This window comes from Oreochromis aureus, linkage group 15, assembly GCF_013358895.1.
Source record: "Oreochromis aureus strain Israel breed Guangdong linkage group 15, ZZ_aureus, whole genome shotgun sequence".
Classification (NCBI taxonomy): domain Eukaryota; kingdom Metazoa; phylum Chordata; class Actinopteri; order Cichliformes; family Cichlidae; genus Oreochromis; species Oreochromis aureus.
Window position 1 is genome coordinate 8,112,511 of NC_052956.1, and position 23,855 is coordinate 8,136,365.

At 39.7% G+C, this 23,855-nt stretch overlaps 2 protein-coding genes across 4 annotated transcripts; both read right to left on the reverse strand.

The window, feature by feature from the left end:
- Window positions 1-1,191: 1,191 nt before the first annotated feature.
- LOC120433246 (mitoregulin-like) lies at window positions 1,192-2,001 on the reverse strand. Its single transcript, XM_039599220.1, has 2 exons — window positions 1,737-2,001; window positions 1,192-1,499 (listed from the first exon to the last, which is right to left on the reverse strand). The coding sequence occupies exon 1, from the start codon at window positions 1,908-1,910 to the stop codon at window positions 1,740-1,742; it is 171 nt and encodes a 56-aa protein (XP_039455154.1). The 5' UTR covers window positions 1,911-2,001; the 3' UTR covers window positions 1,192-1,499; window positions 1,737-1,739.
- Window positions 2,002-6,054: 4,053 nt separating this feature from the next.
- On the reverse strand, window positions 6,055-22,330 carry scml4 (Scm polycomb group protein like 4). Of its 3 annotated transcripts, none has more exons than XM_039598927.1 (7): window positions 21,890-22,328; window positions 16,852-17,119; window positions 12,729-12,931; window positions 10,322-10,451; window positions 7,986-8,198; window positions 6,752-6,897; window positions 6,055-6,380 (listed from the first exon to the last, which is right to left on the reverse strand). In XM_039598927.1, exons 2-7 carry the CDS (start codon window positions 17,078-17,080, stop codon window positions 6,255-6,257), a joined length of 1,047 nt encoding a protein of 348 aa, XP_039454861.1. In that variant the 5' UTR covers window positions 17,081-17,119; window positions 21,890-22,328; the 3' UTR covers window positions 6,055-6,254. The 3 variants fall into 3 exon arrangements, with proteins under 3 accessions (XP_039454861.1, XP_031582093.1, XP_039454862.1); XM_031726233.2 differs by lacking the exons at window positions 16,852-17,119; window positions 21,890-22,328 and adding exons at window positions 13,478-13,635; window positions 13,777-14,898; XM_039598928.1 differs by lacking the exon at window positions 7,986-8,198 and having other exon boundaries at window positions 21,890-22,330.
- Between the last annotated feature and the right edge of the window lie 1,525 nt (window positions 22,331-23,855).

Genomic DNA, 23,855 nt, shown 5'->3' on the forward strand with positions numbered 1-23,855 from the left:
CTTCCTAGCAGGGCGAAGCTATGAGCTAGAAAAATCCAGGCTGGCAGACAGCCTGTGTCTGACCAACCAATCAGAGAGCTCCTTACATCCCACGGTGTGGCTAATTTGAATAGCCTCCAGCAAGTTGTTAATCGAAGAGCTAATCCAGCAGCTAATCCAGGAGCTAATCCAGCAGCTAATCCCGGAGCGAACAGGAAAGGAAATGGATTTTCAACTGCAGTTTATTAAATTGCAGGTGGAAAAAGGATTTTGAACTGCAGTTTATTAAATTGCAGGTGGAAAAGGATTTTGACCTGCAGTTTATTAAATTGCAAGTGGAAAAAGGATTTTGACCTGCAGTTTATTAAATTGCAAGTGGAAAAGGATTTTGAACTGCAGTTTATTAAATTGCAAGTGGAAAAGGATTTTGAACTGCAGTTTATTAAATTGCAGGTGGAAAAAGGATTTTGACCTGCAGTTTATTAAATTGCAAGTGGAAAAGGATTTTGAACTGCAGTTTATTAAATTGCAAGTGGAAAAGGATTTTGAACTGCAGTTTATTAAAGTGCAACTGAAAAAGGATTTTAAAATGCAGTTTATTAAAGTGCAATTGGAAAAGGATTTTGAAATGCAATTGGAAAAAGGATTTTGAAATGCAGTTTATTAAATTGGAATTCAAAATGAATTTACAATTGCAGAATTTATTCTACAATTCATTATTAAAGCACAGAGATTTTTTATTTCGATGCGCGTGGCTCTTGTGGTCCTCCATAGACAGGTACCTGAAAAATTTTGCATAATACTGTATTTTAAATGTAACCTCTACCTTTTGATCCTATCCCTATGAGTCTTGGACAAAATGACACACACACAAAAATCAATTAGTGTAATCATCCACACAGCAGTAATGTGGCTCCCAATGGAGTTGTTTAAGGTGACTTTGGCTTTCATCCAGCAGATGGCGCAGTTATTCACATAATACATTTTTATCAATAGAAACGTCAGTTAAAGTTGACTAAGCTGAAGGCAAGAGTGCTGCGTGTTTTCCTTTCATTGTGAGTTCCTATGGTATAAGGAGAACATTATAATCCCAATTAGTTGTAATAGAGTTTGGGTAACTTTTAAGGTATAAGAGTGTAGTGCCAGCTTCAATAATATATCACCACATTATCTGAAGTCCTGAACATCACTGTGGAATAACGACTTGCAACATAGGAAAAAAAGGAACAAAATAATTTATTTGACCTGATTTGACAAATACAGAGATGGAGACATGTTGGCAGAGAACAGCAGTGGGGACAGGTCCACCACTCCCTTTTTGTTAGCAGAACAACAACAACAACAAAATGCTGCTGCTTCCATTTTCATGGAACTGGTTTAGAGCGAATTAGAGTCTTAAACTGAAAGGTGTGGCAGACAAATACAGGTAGTGCAGCACACAGGTAGGTCATCTTCAGATTCCCTTCCCTCGGTCACACACATGGTGTAGCATCCACATCCAAGAGCCTCATACCGCAGACCTTACAGGAAAGACACATTTTTAGACAAACAAACTGTGACAACAGTGACTTGTATAACGTATATAAATTCATCACAGCGATATTGTGCAAATAACAGCAAATAATACACATCACTTCTGTCCACTCGAAGATTTACTAACCGACATATCTAAGCTCTGTAATTCTAAGTCAACAACAGGGAAAAGTGTGACATGCGGTCACTCTTTTCCCAGCGTGTCGTCATAAATATGGTATTACCATTCAAGCCAAATCCAGTTTCTTCTGTGTTTCTGATAGCTTGTCCTGGAGTCGTTTTTTCCTCCAGTCCAGAAACCTTCTCCTCATTCTGTTAGCCTGCCACCCCGCCAAGAAGCCGGCAGCGAAAGAAACCACAACGGCGACCTGTAGTGTCCTCTCCGAGACGTCTGCCATGTTCACCTCTGTCTGACAGATGCACACATTTGTGGAAGCATGAAAATCTTAATACAGGAAGTGAACTCCTGCGAGTCTTCTTCTTCTTCTTCTTCTTGTGCTGGGTTTACTAGCAATTAGCTAACTGCTTAAGCGTGCCACCTACTGGGCTGAAGTGTGTAGCAGAAGGTTAGCAGGCAAGCTAAAGTTGAGAAAATAGCAACTAAGTACCTAAATACCTAATTAACTAAATAAATAAATTATTTATTAAGACCATTCTTCTTATAAGTGTTGAATACTGACTAAGTGTTTACTACAGTGTTTCTTTTAATTTCTAGATACCTTTTTCAAACACAGATATGCTTTTAAATATCTCACTGGTTACTTTATTAGGCACACCTGTTTAGCTACTCATTAATATAAATTTCTAATTACCCAATCACAGGATAGCAGCTGAATGGATTTAGGTATGTATGCATGGTCAAAACAACATGGTAAAGTTCAAACTGAGCATCATGGGTCACTTAAATGGGATTTAAGTGACTTTGAATGTGCTATTGTTGTTGGTCTGAGTATTTTAGACACTGCTACTCTGTTTGGAAATAAAAAAAATATCCAGTGAGTGGCTGATCTTTGGGTGAAAATGCCTAGTTGATGCCAGAGGTCAGAGAAGAATGGCCAGACTGCTTCAAGCTGCTACTGTAGCTCAAATAACCACTCGTCACAACCAAGGTATGCAACTTTTGGAATGTGGTGGAGCATGACATCATGGATCTACAGCCAACAAATCTTGTCATGCTATCATGTCAACATGGACCAAAATCTCGAGGCAAGTTTTCAGCGCCTTATTGAATCTATGCAATGAACTGTTAAGGCTGTTCCGAAGCTAAAAGCAATAGTAAGATTTACCTAATAGTGGCGTGTGAGTGTAGCAGTGACTTCCTGTGTCATTGAGGTTTGTGAAGTTTTTCCTTTGTGAAGCTTTTCGCCTCTGCTATAATTGATTAATCTTTTCTTTTTATAATTGAATCTGTAAAGGACCTGATTGGTTTTTCAGTTTTTATATCGCTTCATCATGTGTTTCTATATCAACAATCAAATCACAGCTTAAATGAACACTTATTAGTAATATAGTAATAATAGTAATATTAGTTATTGAAAGTGCAAACAAAAAATCTGAAAATTGGAATGCAATTTGTGGTTGCTTTTTGTAGCCTGTTATCACAGAGAAAGGTTTTACTACATATATTGATAAGCAATCTGATATTCTAACTGCTTTATGATACTGTGGGATAAAACCTGCAGCACCAGTGCATTCTAGCCTTTGCACCATATGTGAACATGATCATTTGATTTGCAAAGTGCAGTTCTGTCTACTTTGCAATATGTATTATTGCAAAGTGGAAGTGTTTAGGAACCACAGCAAGTCAGCCAGACCACGTGGCAGACCACATGAAGTTACAGAGCTGGGTCACCGGGTGCTGAGGTGTGTAAAAGTCATCCACGCTCTGCTGATTCAATAAAAGCAGTTTCAAACCTACCGTGGCATTACTATCAACACAAAACTGTGCACCAAGAACCTTATGACATGGGTTTCCATGGCTGAGTAGCTTCTCTGGATGTATTATAAGTGCCTCACTTCACAGTAGTTCATCCTGTAAATGTACTTTTTGCAAACCTTTGTACATTTATACTTACAATTAGTTTTCCAAAAAGAGAAGAAATTCAATTAAATAAATTCAAGTGATAGTATTATTTCTGTTATTGGTAATTTTCTATACATGCTGATATCCCAGAAATATTGTATTCTCAATTCCTTGGCTATGATACATCCTGCTTTGTCTGTTTTACAATACAGCTCCTATTTCAGATAAATAAACACAATTTTATCTCTCATCCTTTATGTTGACTAACAGCACAAAATCCAGTTAAATCAGAGACAGGATTAAAATAAAGCCAGGTTTATTTAAGTATCAAACAGTAAAGAACATCAAAATTCAATTAACGTAGGTCACTAACTCAAAAATTGACAACATCCAGAGATTCTTAAATTTGTTAAAATAGCTCATGTGCTAAATGTTTGTGTTCATTTCTTGCACGTCTTTAAAATCAAGTTTGATAAAGTGAAACTGTTTTTTTTTTAATCATAAAAGATACTAGTCTGTGGTGTTTAAACAAAGCATTGAAGCATTGAAAAAATCCAAGATTAAAGTAAGTAACAAGTACTGTACACATTTTTTTTTTTAAAAGGAATTGTTTAACCAAGTTTGACAAATACTGTGTATGACTACCTTTTGTACAATGTCGCACAAGAAAACTGTATTTGGTGGCTGCATAGCCCTGATTCTGACACGGCAATGTTTAAAAGAAACCACAAAAAAAAACCCAAATGTTAATGCTCGAGACATTTTACATACAGCAGTTTCCCTTTTTAACAGTTAAAGGATGAAATCCTGCTCCATTCAAAATGACTGAAGAGGTAACGTATGAGAAGAATGTAACCTGAAGGAAGTCACAGAGGTGAAGTTTGCAAGTAGATATGTTGTAAAATGTAGTGATTGTAGTGGTAGTATCTGTTTCGGTGAGCACCCAGTTGTACGAGGTTTATTAAATTTGCTTTGTCTCATGCTACATTGCAACCCCAGTGGAAAAAAGAAGTCATATTTCCTTCCTGTCATTATGAGCACTGTGTGATTACAGACATCTACGACTGGTAAAAAATCTTGATCGCTTCACTTGAGCTCTGGTGTGGTTTGTGGTCAGAATCTTCACATTAACAAATCACTTCTTTCTTTATTTCTTTATTTTTTAAAACTTTTCCCAAATATGAGCTCTATCACTCCTTTCAAAAAGCAGGAACTCCAGCAACACTTGAGGGAAGAAGAACAACTTTAATAACTGACCAACGCGTTTCGGCTTGTGGCCTTCATCAGGGTCATAGTAAAACATTGTAAAAAATTACTTAAATACAAGACAGGAAACAGAAAAAAAATTCAAATTAACCAGTCAAAACTTCATAGATAGGTCAGCTGACATATAATAGGTAGGTATTGGTTAATTGGTTAAGTACCAATTTTTAAAGACTTTACATTTTAGAGACATAAATAAGGATCTTTTAACAAATGTGTTCCCATGTGATGATGTAATCTTGTTTTCTAATTCAAACGTGTTTTTACCATTAAAGACTTCCTTTTTTTCTTTTTTTTAAATCTGTGTGTATATTTATAGTATCCTTCTTATGCATTTCATGCATGTGTTATTTTCAGACATATGGGGGTTATGTCACCCCCCCCTCCTCATCATCATTAATGATCTAGTCCAGTATTTACTTGGGCGTGACTTAACCAATTAACCAATACCTACCTATTATATGTCAGCTGACCTATCTATGAAGTTTTGACTGGTTAATTTGAATTTTTTTTCTGTTTCCTGTCTTGTATTTAAGTAATTTTTTACAATGTTTTACTATGACCCTGATGAAGGCCACAAGCCGAAACGCGTTGGTCAATTATTAAAGTTGTTCTTCTTCCCTCAAGTGTTGCTGGTGTTCCTGCTTTTTGAATTCTTTCATCCTCTCCATGCACCTTGGAAGCAGGTGAAGTTGTGCCAGAAATTTTTGCTGCGCTCTATCACTCCTTTCTCATGAAGTTTTACACATTCCAGTATTATAAATGTACACTTTGTATTGTCAAGTCTCTGGCATATAAACCATTTGCTTGGCCAACAAGTGCGCACTTAAAGTTCAGAGATGTTTGAGAACTGTGCCCTCAAAATGGCTCAGTAACAGCGCTGTTTTGTTCTAGATTATCTTGAAACAGACTTCCAAATCGACTTAGTGAACAGTTTGAGTTATTAATTACAAGTCATGTCACCAACTTCAACCTGGATAAACGTGACCAAGTGAGGATAAAATGGACTATCTTAAAAGTCCAGCAGCAAGACTTTGTAAAGTTTAAATGTGTTACTGAGGTAAAGCACCCTAGAAGTTTATAATGATATAATACAGTATCCAGTGATTATGATCTGCACAAATTAACGATGCCCAAGCTCAAAAATGATTATTACAGGTCGTACTTCAATATACCGTAGCTGCCATCTGTTTGGCAACAAACTATTTACAATCTAAAGCAGTTCAGGTATAAAGTAAAGGGAGACAAAAGTAAAATAACTGTTTGAGCTTTTAAATGTCCTAACATGTACAGTCACAGTGTCCAATCTGTGGACAAAGTGTGGTGTAAATGTAGTAAAAGCCAGCATATATTTGGATCAGACGTTCGTGATGTATTGCTGATGACTTAGAAAGGTTTCGGGAATCGGCACCGACTCGTTGCTCTTAAAAATTAACGAGGCGATCGAGGACTCGGCTCACGACCGGCTCTGCTTGAGCCTGTCGATGTGGTAGCAGAGTTTGAGGGCTGGTCCCAGCTTCAATCCCAGGTACTTCATCATCATCTCGCTTTTCAGAAGGAGTAGGGCGTCCCCATCTATTTCCTGGAATATAGGAAGATATAGTTGTAAACCAACAGAAAAAAAAAATGGGTTACTTTAAATATTCCACCCAAGTGCTGTGTGAGAAATGGAGGCAGCACAGTGACTTATTTAAAAGGCTCGGGGACAAACCTTCGTGTGCTTTAAAAATTCTTTAATAATATTCATGCAGTTTTCATTTCAGCTCATTTACATTCAGGACCACAGGGCACTGGGTGACAGATAAATTGAGCTACAGCTGTCATATAAGAGATTTTTAAATAGAAAGCATACCCTGCTTCTTGTAAGCGGTGCCCCAGTGCATGTTGGGAAATGAGCTCAGTTCCAGTACATTTAGTATTTAAGTTACCCAGCATTAAGCGGTTTGGACTTACATGCTTCCTGAATGCTTCCGCATGGGGTCCCAGAGCTTGGGGATCAGCATCTTTAATGAACCAAACCACATCCTCTACACCCCAGCTGGAAGGGTCCTTACCAACAGGACGCTTGCACTCTCCGGCATCTGACATCGGGCTGTAGGCTAGAGAGCAAAAGAGGACAGGCAGGGTGAATTTTTATTCTAAAAAAAAAATTATAAAAAAATTGATGGTCTCATAATGTCTCCTGAAAAGAACTTAGAACACAGTCTATAGACTCTGAAGTGATGCGAAAGAGCCTTTACTGCTCATCTGTTTTTTTGGCCTCTGTAAACACTTTACTTAAGAGATAATGTCTCAATCGCAAGTTTTGAGTTTTATTAATAGACAGCAGTCTCTTATTTTGAAATTTCACCCAGTTAGATTTACATAGATGATGAAGGACGGTGTACTTTAGCTTGTGAGTAAAAAGTTGCAGAGCAGAATACTTGGTTTCTCAGCCAATCAACCCCTCTCTTTCCTTACTTCCTGTTTCAAAAAATGTAGATGCCGTCGGCCAAAATTCTCAACTCATGGTTTCAAAACAAGTCGGCAAAACAGTGCTTGTGATAATGACGATTTGGAAAATGCTAGAAGCAGCTGGCCTGGCTCTGTCTGAAGGAAACATTACAGAGACAGTGTCACCTCCTAGGCTAACCAATTAATTAGGGAAAACAACAATTAAAAATTGTATATTACAATTTTACAAAGTGTTAGCCTCGGGTCACACTGAATTTAGGCAGTATTAGCATGTGTACTACTTATGTCTTGTCACGGGTCTTCCAGAGATTGCTAATCTCAGCATATTTAGGCAGAGGTCTCAGGTTAATCTTTTTGCATTGCCCAGAATTCGATTATATTCAAGCTAAAAAAAACTCAGGGTTTCTCACACTAAAGGTGCAGCACACCTGACTGTGTGACTTTACATGGCCAGATCTATGATGGAAACTCACCCATCCCAAACCACTTACAGCACAAATGCCGTTATTATGCTGTAAACTAGCACAACTAAAAATGTAGGCAGATGTTAAAGAAACGCGTATGAAAATAAATGCAAATATCCCCCGGATGATGAGTGATCTGGGCCTTCGTTGGTCCAAATAATTTCATCTTTAAAGATGTTGATAACATAATTACAATGCAAGTATAAACCAACACTAATGGCACAGGTGATGTGCATGGAAGTGCACCTGGCAATAATTTATAGCCTCACCATTTCTGTTTCCCTCCTGGTGACTTCCTGGGCTTGACGCTTGTCTGCACATGCCTGCTGTAGCAGAGCAACTGCTGCCACGGTAACCGTAGGACTGCTTCGTCTGATACTGTGATGTCGTGACGCTGAATGCAGAGTCACTGGGATCTATAGCATAGCGCCTCGAGTCCACCGGTGGGTCACATAAAAAATCATCAGCCAATGGCGTCTCCGCTGGGGAGGGAAGTACAGGAAGTGGCATTGTTAAAGCCAAACCCAACTGAAAAAAATGTTGCTTTTTTTTAACATGACTATTGCAATTATACTGTGAGATATCCCACTATGATTATCAGAGGATGTACCCTAACAACCCTGAATGAAACGACTTTCATGGATTATCATGAAAGCTTGATATGCCTGTGTTGCACTGAGGCAATGGCAAAAAATTAAGGCTAAATTAAAATGCTAATGACATTTCTGTTGGCCTTAGCTTTAGACTATGTTAGGTGCTAGTTGATATTAACAAGGAAAAAGATGCTGAACATAGTACAAGCTATTATAGCTTAAAAATCATTGCATAAAGGTCAATGTATAGCCTCAAAACGCTGCTAGTGTGGCTGTATTGTTCAAACTGGGCGATAGATACAAAATTCAGGACTCTGTGATGAGCATATGAAATTTGCAATGAGTCAAGAAAAAAAAAGAACTTAATATTTTCCTCTATTTTCAGACCAGTATAAAGTCTTTGGGTTCATATAGTATATTAGACAGGTTCTTTTCACCAGACTAGAATAATAAAGAAAGAACTGTATAATAAATACAAAGCTAATCTTTAGGTAAGCTGCATTAAAGCCCCCGCGGCCCGTAACTGTATGGATCTGAAATGGATGAAAGATAGTCAGTAATTCCTCAGAGTCTGCTCCCTTTGTGCCAGCTTTTCAGCTTGTCAATAATGTAAATGCTTGCTAGTTAAGTCAGAACCAGGCAGATACAGATTTTCCTAATGACAGATTTATAACATCGAAATATACTACTAAGATGATTTTGCATTGTTTCTGCATTATGCTCATGCAAAGGTTAAATGTACTGCTATTGTGTTCTGAAAAATCAATTATGATTAAGATCTGGGCATGCAAATTTGAAGGATTACACACCCCCACATGCACACAATAAGGCACACATGCCCTACAGAATGTATTTTGATACTTTTCAAATATAAGCAGTTAGATATATAAGCAGTATTTTGCTGCATATCTACGAGTCCATTGCAACAGCTAAAAAGCCGTCTTTGATATTTACATCATAACGTATTACTGCGGCACATACTTATATATGTGCCTGTTAAAAATAAGATTTAGAAGATTAGTCACTCAAAAGGAAATGAATACTTCCAATATACATAGATGCTCCTGAAATGCTTTTTTTCCACTGGAGGAAAAAAAATATCAATATCTGTCTGGGTGGCACCACGGGGATCGTGCTGATTTTTTGTCTGCATCCATATGCGCATGTGCACTTCTTCTCTGTGTCTACAGCCTGACATCAAACACTTTTCATGATTTGCATGAACAAAGAGCAAACGGCTGGTCCTTGACACATGAGATTCCCCCCTCTAACCTTAAATACACTTAAGGCAGCCTTTAAATATTTGCTTATTCAAAGCAAGGCAAATCTTTAGGATTGGAAAGATTTTTTTAAAATGAAAGAAAGCATGGTTGTATGACTTTTGTAAGGAAAAGAGGCTGGGAAGATTGGAAGGGAAAACAAAATATGTAACTGGGTTATATGTGAAGGTGTGAGCCCTTTATTCTAAATAAATCCACATATACTCGTGGTTTAAATTACATAAATAAATTAGGGAAAACCAGTCACTGATGTATTTAGAGAACAACAATGAGACATCACACTGGAAAAAAATAGACAGAAGCATGTTATCTTGCCCCTCAATTAAAGTCAAAGGCAGAGTAGTAAAGGATGGGGGGTTGTGGGGGTGGTGGTGCGAGATAATACAAGAAGTAGACAAAACAAAAAAGAAGAAGGGGGAGGCCACAAAGTCACAGCATCACTTCAACCAGTGAATGCACAATGAGAATCACATTTTGAAAAACCACCATTGGTTAGCTTTCCTTAATCGTTCCTCCCATTATTCTGGGCCATAGTTTACATCTGTTTGCATACATATGTGTGAATGAATGTGAGACCGTATAGTTGATTATGTGTATGTTGGAATATGTATGTTTATCTTTAATGCATGGCTTGAAGCTGTGTTTTGAAAAGTGCCCTATTTCTCCACTATTGTTATTATTAATGACCAAGCTTCTTTATAGAAAAACTGATAATGATAACTGTCTTTTTACCTGTCAGGACCTGTGGTGTGGCAGAATGGGGGACGATGGCAGCGTCCTGTGGGATGGAGCCCATCTCTGGCTCTGGTGTGCTGCTGGGAGGAGAATTGGCTAGAGGGGACATCACCATCCTGGGCTTCAGCTACAGGGGAACATACACATGCAGTCGCTAATTAGAGGTTCTGCATGTTGAAAACTGACATGGGTGAAAGAAAATCCTTAGATCATTACCTATAATGCAGCACATACTGTAAAGTCTGGTTAATGAGCTAGGCTAAAGCGCATTACTGTAGCATTACAGCTGAGGACAAAAGCATCTTGTTGTGAGCTTTGTTTAAAAGCAGGCAGGCAACCACAACAGATAAACTCACCAGACACTTTATTAAATACAGTCTTGGTTAGACCCTTTTTTGCCTTCAGAGCTGCCTTAAGTCCTTGCTGCATGGATTCAACAATGCTGGAAACATTCCTCTGAGACTTTGGTCCAGACTGACATGAGAAAATCAGACAGTTGCTGCAGATTCATCAGCTGCACATCCATGATGTGGATCTCCTGCTCCACCACATTACAGTACAGTGAACTCACTGCCATGTTCAGGAAACTAGTTAGAGATTATCTGAGCTTTGTGACGTGGTGCCCAGAGCAGCCATCAGGTCATAAATGGATAGGGATGGTCACCAACAATAATCAGGTAGGCTGTGTTGGTATTAAAGGGCCCAAAGTTTGCAAAGAAAATATCCACCATACCATTCCACCACCAACAACAAGCTGAAATGCTGATACAAGACAGGATGGATCCATGCTTTCATGATGTTTATGCCAAATTTTGGTGCAAACATTCACACTGGCGTAACCATGTCTACATGGCTAAAAGCACGGAGCTAGTGTTGAGCGATTGGTTGATTGATATATGAATTATACCTGCTAAAGTGGCTGGTGAGTGTATAAAAATCAATACATACCATACCGAGATACAATTACCAGCTTTAACTTTTTTCATATAAAATATCATCACTTCATCATTTTATCCTTTCTAAAATTCTATGAAAACTCTCAATTTATGCCCAAAAACATGTTTTGTGAGCTCACAGTCAATTTGGCAAATTTATTACTGATGGTTATGCGTGTTAAATGTTTATGCCAAAGTTTAAGAAGTTCCCTTAAGATGTTCCTTAGACACCTCATTCATGAGCATGGGATACGGTATTCCATTCATTCGCGTACTATATAGTACTGTCAAAAACGCTGAGCCACCCATAATTTCTTGATAGTTTGCTAGGAAAATGGAGACTACAGGTGCAACGATTTATTGAAAACTGTGGAAATATAAATGGAAATAGTATATAAAGCAAAAAGTAGAGTTTCTACTATTCTGATAAGCTTATAATTCCACCTTTATTCTTCAACACATCCTGAACTCTCATAGGCAAGCTTTCTTTTCATTTCTTTAAGAAGTCTTCAGGAATAGTTCTCCAGGCTTCCTGAAAGACATTCAAAGCTCTTCTTTGGATGTTGGCTGCCTTTTGATGCGTTCCCAGCCAAGATGATCCCACACTGCTTCAAAGATTTTGAGGTCCAGGCTCTGGGGAGGCCAATCCATGACTGATGGTGTTCCATTGTTTGTTTATCTATCCAGGTATGTTTTTATTACATTTGCAGAATGTTTGGGATCACTGTCGTTCTGAAAACCAGGACATCTGGATCAATCTCTACATCAGACCTGTTACCACTGACTGTCAGTCAGCAAACCTCATCTTTTCTACCCATTTCCCTTCCTTAAGGATAACTTCTTGACAGCCATCCTTCCACAACAGATGGTGCAGCTGAAGTGCCAGATGCATCTCTCAGGTCCAGTGTAATTGGCTGGATCTTTTTGTATTTCTTAAAGACATGACTTTTAGATGCTGTTCATCAGCTGTGGATAGTTTTTTAGGCCTACCACTGCTTCTTATGTCATCCACTTGTCCAGTTCTCAGTTTTTTTAAGGACTAACATTCGAGCAAAATAAAGAATGAAACCTAGGTTAAGTGTATGTTTCACAAGGAAGAAAATACCTTAGTCATGCAAAGGAATGGAAACCCAACATGACAACATGAAAACTGTGTGAAAATTCGACTGTGTTTGTTCACAGGAAGACTCAACGGAGTGCACTCGGTGCAAAAAAAAGAAAAATGCATTAAAAGCATTTTTCAGTTGTTGATCACATATGTGAGGGAAGTGGTTTGTATGTATAACCACCAAGGATTCAGGGAAATACGTATAGATGAGCAACCTCAAAACACAGATGACCTATACTCAGTGCTGTATATGATCGTACGCTGTACCAACAAAGACTGCTGCGCTGCTGTGTAGACACTGTTTCCCTCTTCTATGAAAGGAATGCCCAGCTACATGATTAAACTAAAAAATTAAACTGACCTTAAAACCAGGCTTCCTGCCTCTTTTCTTCGGGATCTTAAGGGGCGACAGAGTTTCAACATAGTGGCTCTGGAACTCCAGCTTTCGGATAGGAGGGCGTCCTCGCTTCCTGCCAGGCACCTTACCTTGGGGCCCCGGTATGAACTGGGGGTCGAGAGCGGAAGCCTGCATCTCCGAGCCGGCGGACAAGGAACTCATCAGACCTGAGAGACAGCGGGAGAGATTATCAAACTCAAACTGGCAGCTTTTAAAAAAGCGTGCAACACTGCTCAGCTGCAAATCACAGTGGAAAGTCAGAGGCTCGCTCACACACACTCACCGCCCCCTCCTCCGAAACACACCGAAAATATAGGAAGTAGTAGAAACAAAGCCACATAAAGCTTTGTACTTTACTCCACCCCTCCCCCCCAACCCTCCAGCTGCAAAGATTGCAATAAATATCATTACTGCACTAAGAGAGAGAGGGAGAAAGAGAGAGAGAGAGACAAAGCCCCGCAAGCAGGCAGACACACAAACAGAGGAAATGAAACCCACAACACCCACACACACTATCAAACAATCAATGAAGTGCGCTGTCACACAGACCCACACACACACATTTACACACGCACAGGCAGTACTTTCAAGTGTTTGATTCAGTGCCATTCATCCACACTGCCTCTCTCAATCTATCTCAATCAATCAATCAATCCATATTGTTTTGTTTGAGTTTTTTTTTTTATTCATGCAACAGAATCAGCTGACTTTACCTTTGAACATGAAGCTCTGTGCTTTACTTCTCAGAGCTCTCCTACCAATTTACCCGGTCAGCGGCACATTATTCTTTCATTTCTGTAAATGGCTAAACAACGCCTTGATGCAACTTGACTCCAGTGCAGACAGACAACAGTCTGCAAAGTATTTGCCACTGCAGAGAGAGAGAGAGAGAGAGAAACAGGAACAGAGGCAGACAGACCACGTGAATACGTACGATGCCTTCCATCCTCTCTCTCTCTCTCTTTTCCTCATACAGAAAAAGCTTCAAAATGACCTGCTGAGCGTTACTTACCATGCACACAGCTGTCTGTGCTAATTGCCGTCTCTGTGATGCCTCACCTCAGCAGCAGATTCGTGGATGTCCCCCCCCCCTTCTCCTCTCTGACAGATCTCGCTTGCTCCAGCAGTCTGCCGCTGCTGTCCTCCGCTGCCACACACTGACTGTCAAGACACCGGCAACTCCGCGTGCCTCTCTCTCTCTCTCTCTTCCTCAATCTCCGACACAACCCCCTCCTCCTCTTTCTCTTCTACCCTAACCCCCTTCCTGTGTGTCCCCTTTCAGTCGCCATAGCAACACGCCTCTAACATCCCGCGGCAGCCGGCAGACGTGCTGAGCTCAAAGCGCTGTCTGTGTGTGTGTGTGCGTGTGTGTGTGTGGCAGTGTGGGACAGTAATGTAATTACAGTTGCTGCATCTCGGGGTTCTTCTTGCCTGTCTTCAGAAAAAAACAACAAAAAAGAAGGCTCAGAGCGGGAAACAAGGGATTCAAGCTGTGCACCGTTTTGTGCTACAAGCGTATGAGTTACACACAGTAAAATGTCTGTGCGCATTTTTTTTTTTTTTTTTCATTTTTTGGGAAGAAATTTCTGCACAGGAAGCTTATTTTCTTAAAGAGTCCAGACCAAAATTGGAATATCTCGCTATTTGTTTTTCCTCTCCTCAATTACTTTTGAATCCGTGAAGCTTATGCAGACTGGCTTTAAGGTAAAGAGATCAATTTTCCCTGTAAACATCAAACGGTTCAAGCAGAAGCCCCACAGCCCCTTTTGGTTGCGATAAAAGATCACACTGCTGTCAGAAACTCAACACTCTTCCTTTCATTTATAGTCTTCTTTGGCTTCTGTGTCAGCTAATGTAACGCAGTTCTTGTTTTATCTGTAGTGAAAAAGAAAACAAACATGGAAAGACAAAGAAAAGGGGCCAGCCAAAGGCTTGTCTGTGTCTCTAAAGTAAAAAAAAAAAAAAAGAAAAGAAGAAGAAAGCAGGCTCGAGAGGGCTTATTTGCTCTTAAAGGTTACAAGTGTACCAACTCGGGCTTTTCCCTTCAATGCATATCGATTAGTTACGCCCTGGTTGCAATGCCGGTTCCCGTTCCAAGCTGTATTTGCGGGGTTTTAACACTCAATCAGAAGCAGGTTAACCTTTCAAGAAGGAGCCTCAAACCCTGACGCACGCAGGGCACCCGCATTCGTGGCCTCTGCGAGCGTGTAAAGAGATTTGTCAAGAGTCGGCTGCAAAGCGTCGCTCGCGGGATGTTTTAACAGTGAATATTAGGGACCAGGTGAAGCCTACGTGATTATAAAAAACAACAATAAACAGCAAGGTCAGGACAAATACTCTGTAAAACTGTACACATACACGCACTGTAATGGCCTGAGTGCGCAGAAGTGAGAGCCATAAATCATAAAAGTAATTACGCGGTGAGATTAATCCTGATGTCCCTCTTCAATCAGTCCTGTCTCATTACGGCACATCACATTAGAGACATAGACAGACTGAGACAGAACAGATAATCATCTTTTACTTAAAAAAGAATTGGATATGAGGGGTGGGAGCCCATTAACGCTCACTGAGTCAATATGAGACAGCGCCAGTTTTTGGGGGGGTTTTTTGCAGGCATGCAGAAAGAGTTTGCAGCATTGCACGGGACCCACCACCCCCACCCAGACCCCCAAACACAATACGGTTGGGATCACAGCCTAATTTGTTTATGGCTAATAAAGCAATTAAGCAATCAGTGAACCCCTGCATGCGATTTTATTTTCCTGCTGAGGGACATCGGAAGTCAAATGTTGGAGGGAGCCCGGTGTTACAGACTCAGTCATGCAGCAATGATCAGCAGTGATTAGCATAACATAATCACTGGCTTCGGGGGATGGAGATTTGTATCTGCTTTCACTTACGCAGAGGGGATACAGCAATAAAGTGAGTTATAGTTATGCCTCACTAAACTGCACACCTAGACACACACATAAACAAACAGTCTAATCACGGCCTTACAGACACACACAAACCTAAATGCATGCATATAATAAGTGCACTAAGACAACATACCCTTGCTTGGCAGCAGAATAGATTAGTTTAAGTGTGTTTTTGTCTATTTATATGTGTATGTGTGTGTGTGTGTGTGTTTTCTAATCAATGTAACAATACAACCCCCCCCCCCCCCTTGAATTTATTTACAGCTCAGGCAGGGCGTCACCATGGTAACAGACAGTGAAATCGGATTCTGCACCAGCGTCGTGTGATAAGGTGGGAATAAATAAAAGCATAAACAACAATGCGTGTATTAAATAGGCGAGCTCTCACACTCTGCCTGCCCCTCCTTATCTCTGCTAAGCCCTTCTAACTACGCAGCACACTTCAGAGAGAAAAGTGGAGGTGGGGAGTGTTGCTCTTTGCACCAACTATGGGTCATGGCGGTGGTCTTGGAGAGGGGAGCTCTCTGACATAGACTAAGCCACACACCTGTACACACACATCTGTATGTAAAACTAGCCTTAGATGTGGTCTGTGGTCTCAAAAATATTTGTAGATGTTGAATTATTTATAAAATGTGACACAAACTGACAGAATGTTACTTAGTAACATCTTTCCAATATCCTTCTTACTGTTCCAAATTACCTTTTTTGTGCATTTCTGATTCACTGTGTAAATGAGAATGTAAAACATACTCCCAGTCATGTCTGTCTACTTTGTGTGTCCTTAATAATATTATATATTATATTATAAAATGCATTTCTATTATGTAATATTCCACATTTTATGAATAATATCTAATTTTTTCACTTTATTTTTGTTGCAATGGCTGCAGTTGAATCTCTATGTATTTAGTATTTAGTATCCATATTTGTCTTTGATATACAATCATCTGCCACTTTGTTAGGTACACCTTTTCACCTGCTCGTTAACATAACGTTTTATGTAAATAGGAAATCACATAGTGCTGACTCAGTGCTGTGAATGTGGCATGATTGTTGGTACCAGACAAGTCGGTCTGTGTATTTCAGAAACTGCTGATCTACTGAGATCTTCTACTGATTTCCACTCTAGCTAATCAGAACATTACTGTTAATTAAACTCATACTTTGTGTGTCGGTGTCCTGGCTCTTCATACTCTGCACGGTTGGCTCTGACTCTGGATCCAAGTCAACCAGATGCCAGCAGCTGCGCCCCCTGTGGTCACGCCGATCTTGACGCAGGCGCAGACGCACACCTTTGCTGAGGGCGCCGGGCAGCCAGGTGACAGGACACGGAGAAGGGGCCAGCTCCAAGTGTGAGTCGAGGTTAAGGTCCCGCCCTCCTCGCAGTCTCATACCCTCAAAGTCGACCGCGTGAGGGCAAAATGCACCACACTGGAAGAGCAGAAAGAAAACGCACAGAAATAATCATATGTAAATGTATTTATCTTAAAAAAAACAAATTGTACATGTGTCTGATACGCTTAGTTTTTCCATTATTCCATTTTTCAGCATTAATCAAGTCTTCTGAAAATTAATTTTAAACCTTTAAATCCAAAAATGAGTGTGGAAATGGAAAAAAGCAAGCAACTTAAGGACAGATGGAGTAAGAAAGAAATGGACATGGTGAGCAGAAGAAGCACAAAAATTAATTGGGATGCCGGTTGGGTAATTATACTAGTGCACGCTCAGAGGTCAGAAGAATAAACTGGAAGTTAATGGGGGAATATGGCTTAGCTAATGATAAAAGTATGTGGAACAATTCGTCTTTTATGCTGTAAAGCGAATGCAATTCGGCCTCCGGGGTGCTGGATTTACTGATTAATGTGAACTCACGTGGCTTTAGTCTTCTTTGTACTGGATGGAACAAAAGCGAATGAGAGGGAAGAGCGGAGCCGAGAACTTTTAGACTTAATGAAAATGTTCACATTATCACCCCACGCTGCGAGCAGATCTTGTTTTCTGTGTGTTGTTTGTTAATTGCTATTTAAAGTTTACAGAGGACCTGGTTATATTTATCGCTCTCAGGCTTAGATTAAATAATCCTTGCAATTTTTAGCTGCTTTTGCTTTCCTGAAGGCTCCACGTGGACTTCCACCAATGGAAATTTAGTAGGGATTCTAAACCATTCAGTCTAATCACAAAAATTTATTAATTATATGCAGCTTATGCTTATACAAAGACTCTGGCACTGCAAAGCTCTATGGATTATCAGCAAATACAATTTGACGAGGAAGAAGGGAGCGTCATAGTGTCATAAATATCCTAAGCCTGGTGACAAAATTAACTTATTTAAATTGCAATCAGATTTTACAAGGTGACTGTGTTTGCTAAATAAACATATTGTAATTAATCTTCACTGTTGTCCTCAAGCAATGCAACAGGAAAAAGAAGACAGAGAGGAAAGTCATTTCCTTCAGACACAAACAAAACGAGATAAGGAGCATCGGCAAAAAAGATTTTTGTGTAGAGTCCTTGTAAAATTCTTTTCTTCCCATTTAACTCATATCCTGTCTCCCTCCCTCCCTCGCCTAACTCCCAACGGTCACAGCAGATGGCCCCTCCCTGAACCCAGAGGTTTCTTCCTGTTAAAAGAGAGTTTTGCCTTCCCACTGTCGCCAAGTGCTCAAAAGGGGTGTCGTCTGACTGTTGGAGGTTTCTCTCTATTGTTGTAGGTCTGTCCTTGAAGTATAAAGTTATATGAATAAAACTGTATTGAATTAAACCCTCTATAACAGGGATGTCATGGAACACATGGGAATCAATTTGATCCTAACTGGGGGGGAACCAGTATTAATAGAAAAGTCTTAATCAGAAGGAAAACTACATATGAAAACACTGCTGAAAGTCCAAAACTTATGCCTTCCTTCACATTTTCTAAAGCCATAGGTGTGGGGATTCAAGTCTTTGCTGGGCATGTTCCGGCCCTCGGACTTTATGTTTGATATCTATGCTTTATAGGATCTCTGGGAATAATGAATAATTCCCAGAGGAAATTATGTGAAAAAAATTCCATGGCAACAAGAAGGACAAAAAGTCTCTCGACAAACATGTTTGAGAGAAAGCTATTTAAACAATCAGAAAGTAAGAAAAAAGTTTGAAGTTCGGCGAAAGGGGAAAAAAAAACAGGAGCAACTGAAACAGTCATTCCAGCCATGCTGCGAGGTTATATTCAGGTACAGGACTCCTCACGACAATCATCTTGACATGCTGAAGTATAAGGTTTAGCACATCCCATTACAGCATGCTTTTATTTGCTAATGAGCACTGAACACAAAGTACAACTGAAATATGACCCAATGATGGCACTTTGGACAAAAAGATTTTCAGTCCAGTAGCTGTCAAGATGTTTGACTTAAAACCATAAATATAAGGGGAGCATTAGGATACACCGTGTGTGTTTGTATGCTCACGCTAATACATCCTCAGCATCTGTCAAACATTTCTCATGAAAGCATAAGCAAAGGGGGTAAGAAATGAGATAACATGAAAAAAAATCACCAAATCACTAACGTCTGTAACGGGGTTCATCTAATTTGGGGTTTAACAGCGCAGTTTGGACTGAGTGGAAATGAGAGAAAATAAAAAGAGAAGTGAGAGGTGGCAGTTAAAGGAGGAGACCAGATAAAAACTGGACAAGGAAATGAGAGAGGGAGGAGGACAACGTGGAGATAGAGGCACATTCAAATGATTGAACTGTTTAACTCTTTCCCACATAAAGACGGCATCTGACAGCCTAACCTGTACCCTTAATGGCGGGTTTTGACACCTCACTATATATTTAATAAAGAGGTAGTTTGACAACCATTAGAATAGTTTCTGGGTTTTTCCAAAGGCAGCAGGTCTGAAATGTGATGGAAACTGCTTGGCTCAGAAAAGAGCTTCAGGGGTTACTCTGAGTAAGGGGTAAAGGGTTAAAAAGTGCTATGAATGTTATAGGAGCATTGAAAAAACACAAACAAATTCCAGATATTTAAATGGTTTTTAGTTGTCTTTTTTTAAATTAATGGATAAAAAAAAACAAAGGAAAAATGTAGAAAAACAATAAAGGGGGAAAAAAGAGTAACAAAAAACCGGAGTGGGAGACGATAAAACACTCTTCAGTGTCGGACTGTCGGATTCAATCAGGCTGCACATGAAAAAATCTGCCCTGAACCTCAAAAATTCACATTTACAGAAAAATCTGAAACATCAAACGGTTATTGTAAAAACACACGCACACACATACACACACACACAAATCATGCACTGTGAAACAACTCAAATGGGAAAAAAAACACAGATTTGATGAAATGCAGTGCAACCAACACGCACACTCACAGACACACACACACACACACACACACACACACGCACACACACGCACAGGGGAATGCTTCTGTTTCTGTCTGCAGGATCTGGTTCCCATAAGAGCAGCAGGCTGCTTTACCTTGTCACTCCATCAAAACATTGTGGTTTGGAGCTTTGCCAGGAGTGTAGCTGCTGGGTTTATTTTTTGTGTTTTTACAATCATACACTCACCCACCCATCCAACCACACACACACAAACACAGCTGTTCTTATTCACGTAAGCCATGGGCGAGATATGTAGTGATGGAAAAAGCACCAAAAAGGCTTGAATTTTTTTTTAAAAAAGGTCTTTTTTGATTAAAGGCTGCAGCTTTGCTTACGCACATAATCATCAAACGTGCTGCACGTGCTTTACGAGTGACACACTCCGTCCCTTTGCACTGCAAACCCACCCCAATTCAACAAAGTAAGACATCCATAAATAGGCCCCTTAATAGGTTAAAGTTAAAAAGATTATAATTACTACTTTTTTCACACAAGGAGCAAAAAAACGTAGAACACAAACAGCCTGAGATTATATTTTTTGTAAAGAATCCCTGTGATACCAACATACTGTTGCTTATGAGTTATCGTAGAACAAAAAGCTTTGATACTCAAAAGAAGAACATTGAATATGTAAATTAACAGCGTGGAATTTCAAAGAAGGTATCTGCATTTTTTTTGATTTGCAAGTGAATCTCGCCAGAAAATAAGACAGAAGAAAATAAACCGGATTATTGTGTTTGTGTATTAAATAATGGTTTGATGTATTAGAAAATGTAAAAGCTTGAAAACACAATCAAAAGATAACTTTTTAAAATAATTTTTAGCTCTGCCAAGCATCGCCAGCTTTTTAGGTAGCCAATGTGGAATTTTGGACAATATATACATATATGAAAAAAATAGTGCATTTAGTGTTAAAGAACCACAATGTCTACATTTCCCAACACATTTCACAGGTGACCATCTTTTCATTATTTAAAAAAAAAGCTGAGAGTTTAATGTCCTTCTGTACTCTATTAAAACACTAAGTGATCTTTAACAATGAGGCATTAAATCATCATATTGAGCTCAAGCCCTCCACAGTGGAGATTTGCTACAATGACGCCTTTAATTACAATTTCTGCCATTGATCGCAGACCCTGGCTTCTCTGGCTTCTCCACCCACCACTGTACAGGTTGTTTGTTTTTTTTAGCTCAGGGTCAGCATGTTTATAAAAGGGAACAGCACGAGAAAATCTTTAGACTTTGCTTCTCTAAGTGAAGCAGCCACTTATTAAACTTTTATTTTCAGTCGGATCAGCTGACCTGGCTTCAACCCTAAGACAAACTCCAAGATGTTCCTGCAAAGGTGAAGCCTGCTTTCCTCCCAGTCATCCTTACTTGTGAACTCACTTCTTTCCTTTAGTTGATGAAGGGATTAACAGATAACAGAAAGCATATTCAAATGAAGAGCTATGCTGTGTTATCACTTACTCTAAAAAAAAAGCTGTTTGCCTACAAGGTAGGCACATGGGGGTCCACGCGGGGGCCCACACCCCACTGCAATCAACCTTTGTGATGCATGATGGGAAAATAATTACTTTGCCATTACTATATCACATGGGCTATATATATATAGTTTATCATTATCTTGTCAATACAAGGACAATCAAAGGAGCATGATCCTGTAATAAACAATGCTTTAATATAATTAGCGGATCTCTGTTGGCCCAGTGTGAGTGTATTTTGACCTTGCAGGTTAGACTAATGAAGTTAGCACCTGTGCGTTTGTGCGCTCTAAGTCCAGTAACGTCAGGATATGAGAGGGTCGAGTCTGTGATAGGATTTATTTACCTATGTCGAAGCGGTCGATTCATCAGCGGGGAATCAATTTCTCCACAGCAGGCTGGCTGAGCACACAGTGTAGAAGTGGTGCACGGAGCATCAGATGCAGCACAAACACCGAGGAAGGAGGGGGGGCACGAGTCCGGGTTCCACCCCTGCAGATGCGGCAGGGAGGCGAGCGAGCTCAGCGGGCTGCCGGCGGGAAGCAGAGCCGCAGACTTCACCTTCCTAACGCGCCGTCCGATGCTTTTCAGAGACAGGAGTTGAAAGGACCTGCGGGGCGTAAGCTGAGGGGAAAAGTGCGACTGAATCGGTGGTGTGCATAATTTTCCTATCTGGCCTTAAAGCTGTTGCCTATTGCGTTTTACCTCCACCGGTTTCAGGAGAGCGGGAGAGATGGCACGGTAAATAAAGTAGTAGCACTCAAACTGAAGAGGTTCAGCCCCCTTTGACAACACAAAAACACCCCTCGGTGGGCATGGACTGCGGGAGTGTGAGCCCAGTCCAGACAAAAACAACCGACACGGGTCTAATGAGTCATTTGATTAACAGTTTACGTGCCTGAGTAGCTTTAAATATTCATAAGGCTACTGTCAGGCTCGTGTTGATGTAACCATAATTTACCCTCAGAGTGCCGTTACACTTGGCTACATATTGACATCAAAGAATGATATTATCCAAATCACGATGCTATCATAGAGAGCTCACCCCAAATTTGCAAATTATACTGACAGGGAATTCCCACCTGTTCCTCTGAGGAGGAAACCAGTATGTGTGGCCGTTGGTGATCCAGTGTTATTTAGGCCACTCCACCTGGACACAGGGCACAGGATTTTAGTGATATGAAAGTAATTAGTTACATTTCCAGAAACAAGTGGCACTCACTGAAAATGGAGTGTATTTATAGAGGACCAAGACTGCCGACAAATGTACGAAAATTATTACAATAAATTCACAGTTTGACAATAAATGAAGCCCTTATTCGATAATAGACATTTTAGGTTTAACTGGCTTTTGAATTCATTTGGGTTTACTTTCGTTTTAATATTAATATATTTTTGTATTTACTTAAGAAATACAAAACTATAGCCCACCTTTTTATTCTCACATATTTTTTTACATATTCACTTTATTATGCAAATGAGGATGTTATATAAAGTGGTCACATGTTTACTTTCTAGCTACCAAGTTCATTTAGTAAATCGAGCTAAAGCTAACACCGTCAATCTGCAATAAGTTACGCAATGTTTCTTTTAAGACCAAATATTACAAAAATTAATCTATAAAAAAATTCCATCCTGTTCAATGCATAAAAGAATAAATCAGCTCATTTAAAAGTTTTTATTTGAAATGATTTTTAAATACAAATAATATAGTTTTTCATTTACAATGACAGTTCCTTTGTAAACAAAAGTGGCAGATAGTCATTGGGTAGTCATTTGTCCAAACTGAGGCAACTTGCTGGCCAGTTGCCTGGATAAGGTCTGTCATGGGTGGGATGGCGTATTTAACCTCACTGCATTCTCCCCCCCCCCCCGGCAGCATAATCACTGATGCTACATTCTATTGCAGAGTGATAAATACTCAGATTACAATATTACCTGTTAGCGTACACCTGCTCTGAACACAACTACAGATGAGTATAGTTTGCACATGTGAGATTTTGTGAGTGCGTATGTGGTGCTAGGAGAGCATGCTTAAACTTTCATCTCTCCCACACTGACAAGATACACTAGTAAGCACTGTAAAAAAAAAAAAAAAAAAAAAAAAACAACTGTATGGATATTTGTGGTGATAGATTACACATTACTGAAACTGCCAAGTTGCCAGGATACAGCAAGAGCCCACAGAACTACTCAAAGTATCTCTGTTCTTTTTTTTCCTTCCCAAAGTCTAACACATGTAAAAATCAAGGTTCGATTACAACAAAACCAGACACACATTTATGTATTACATGATTAACGGAAAAAATACC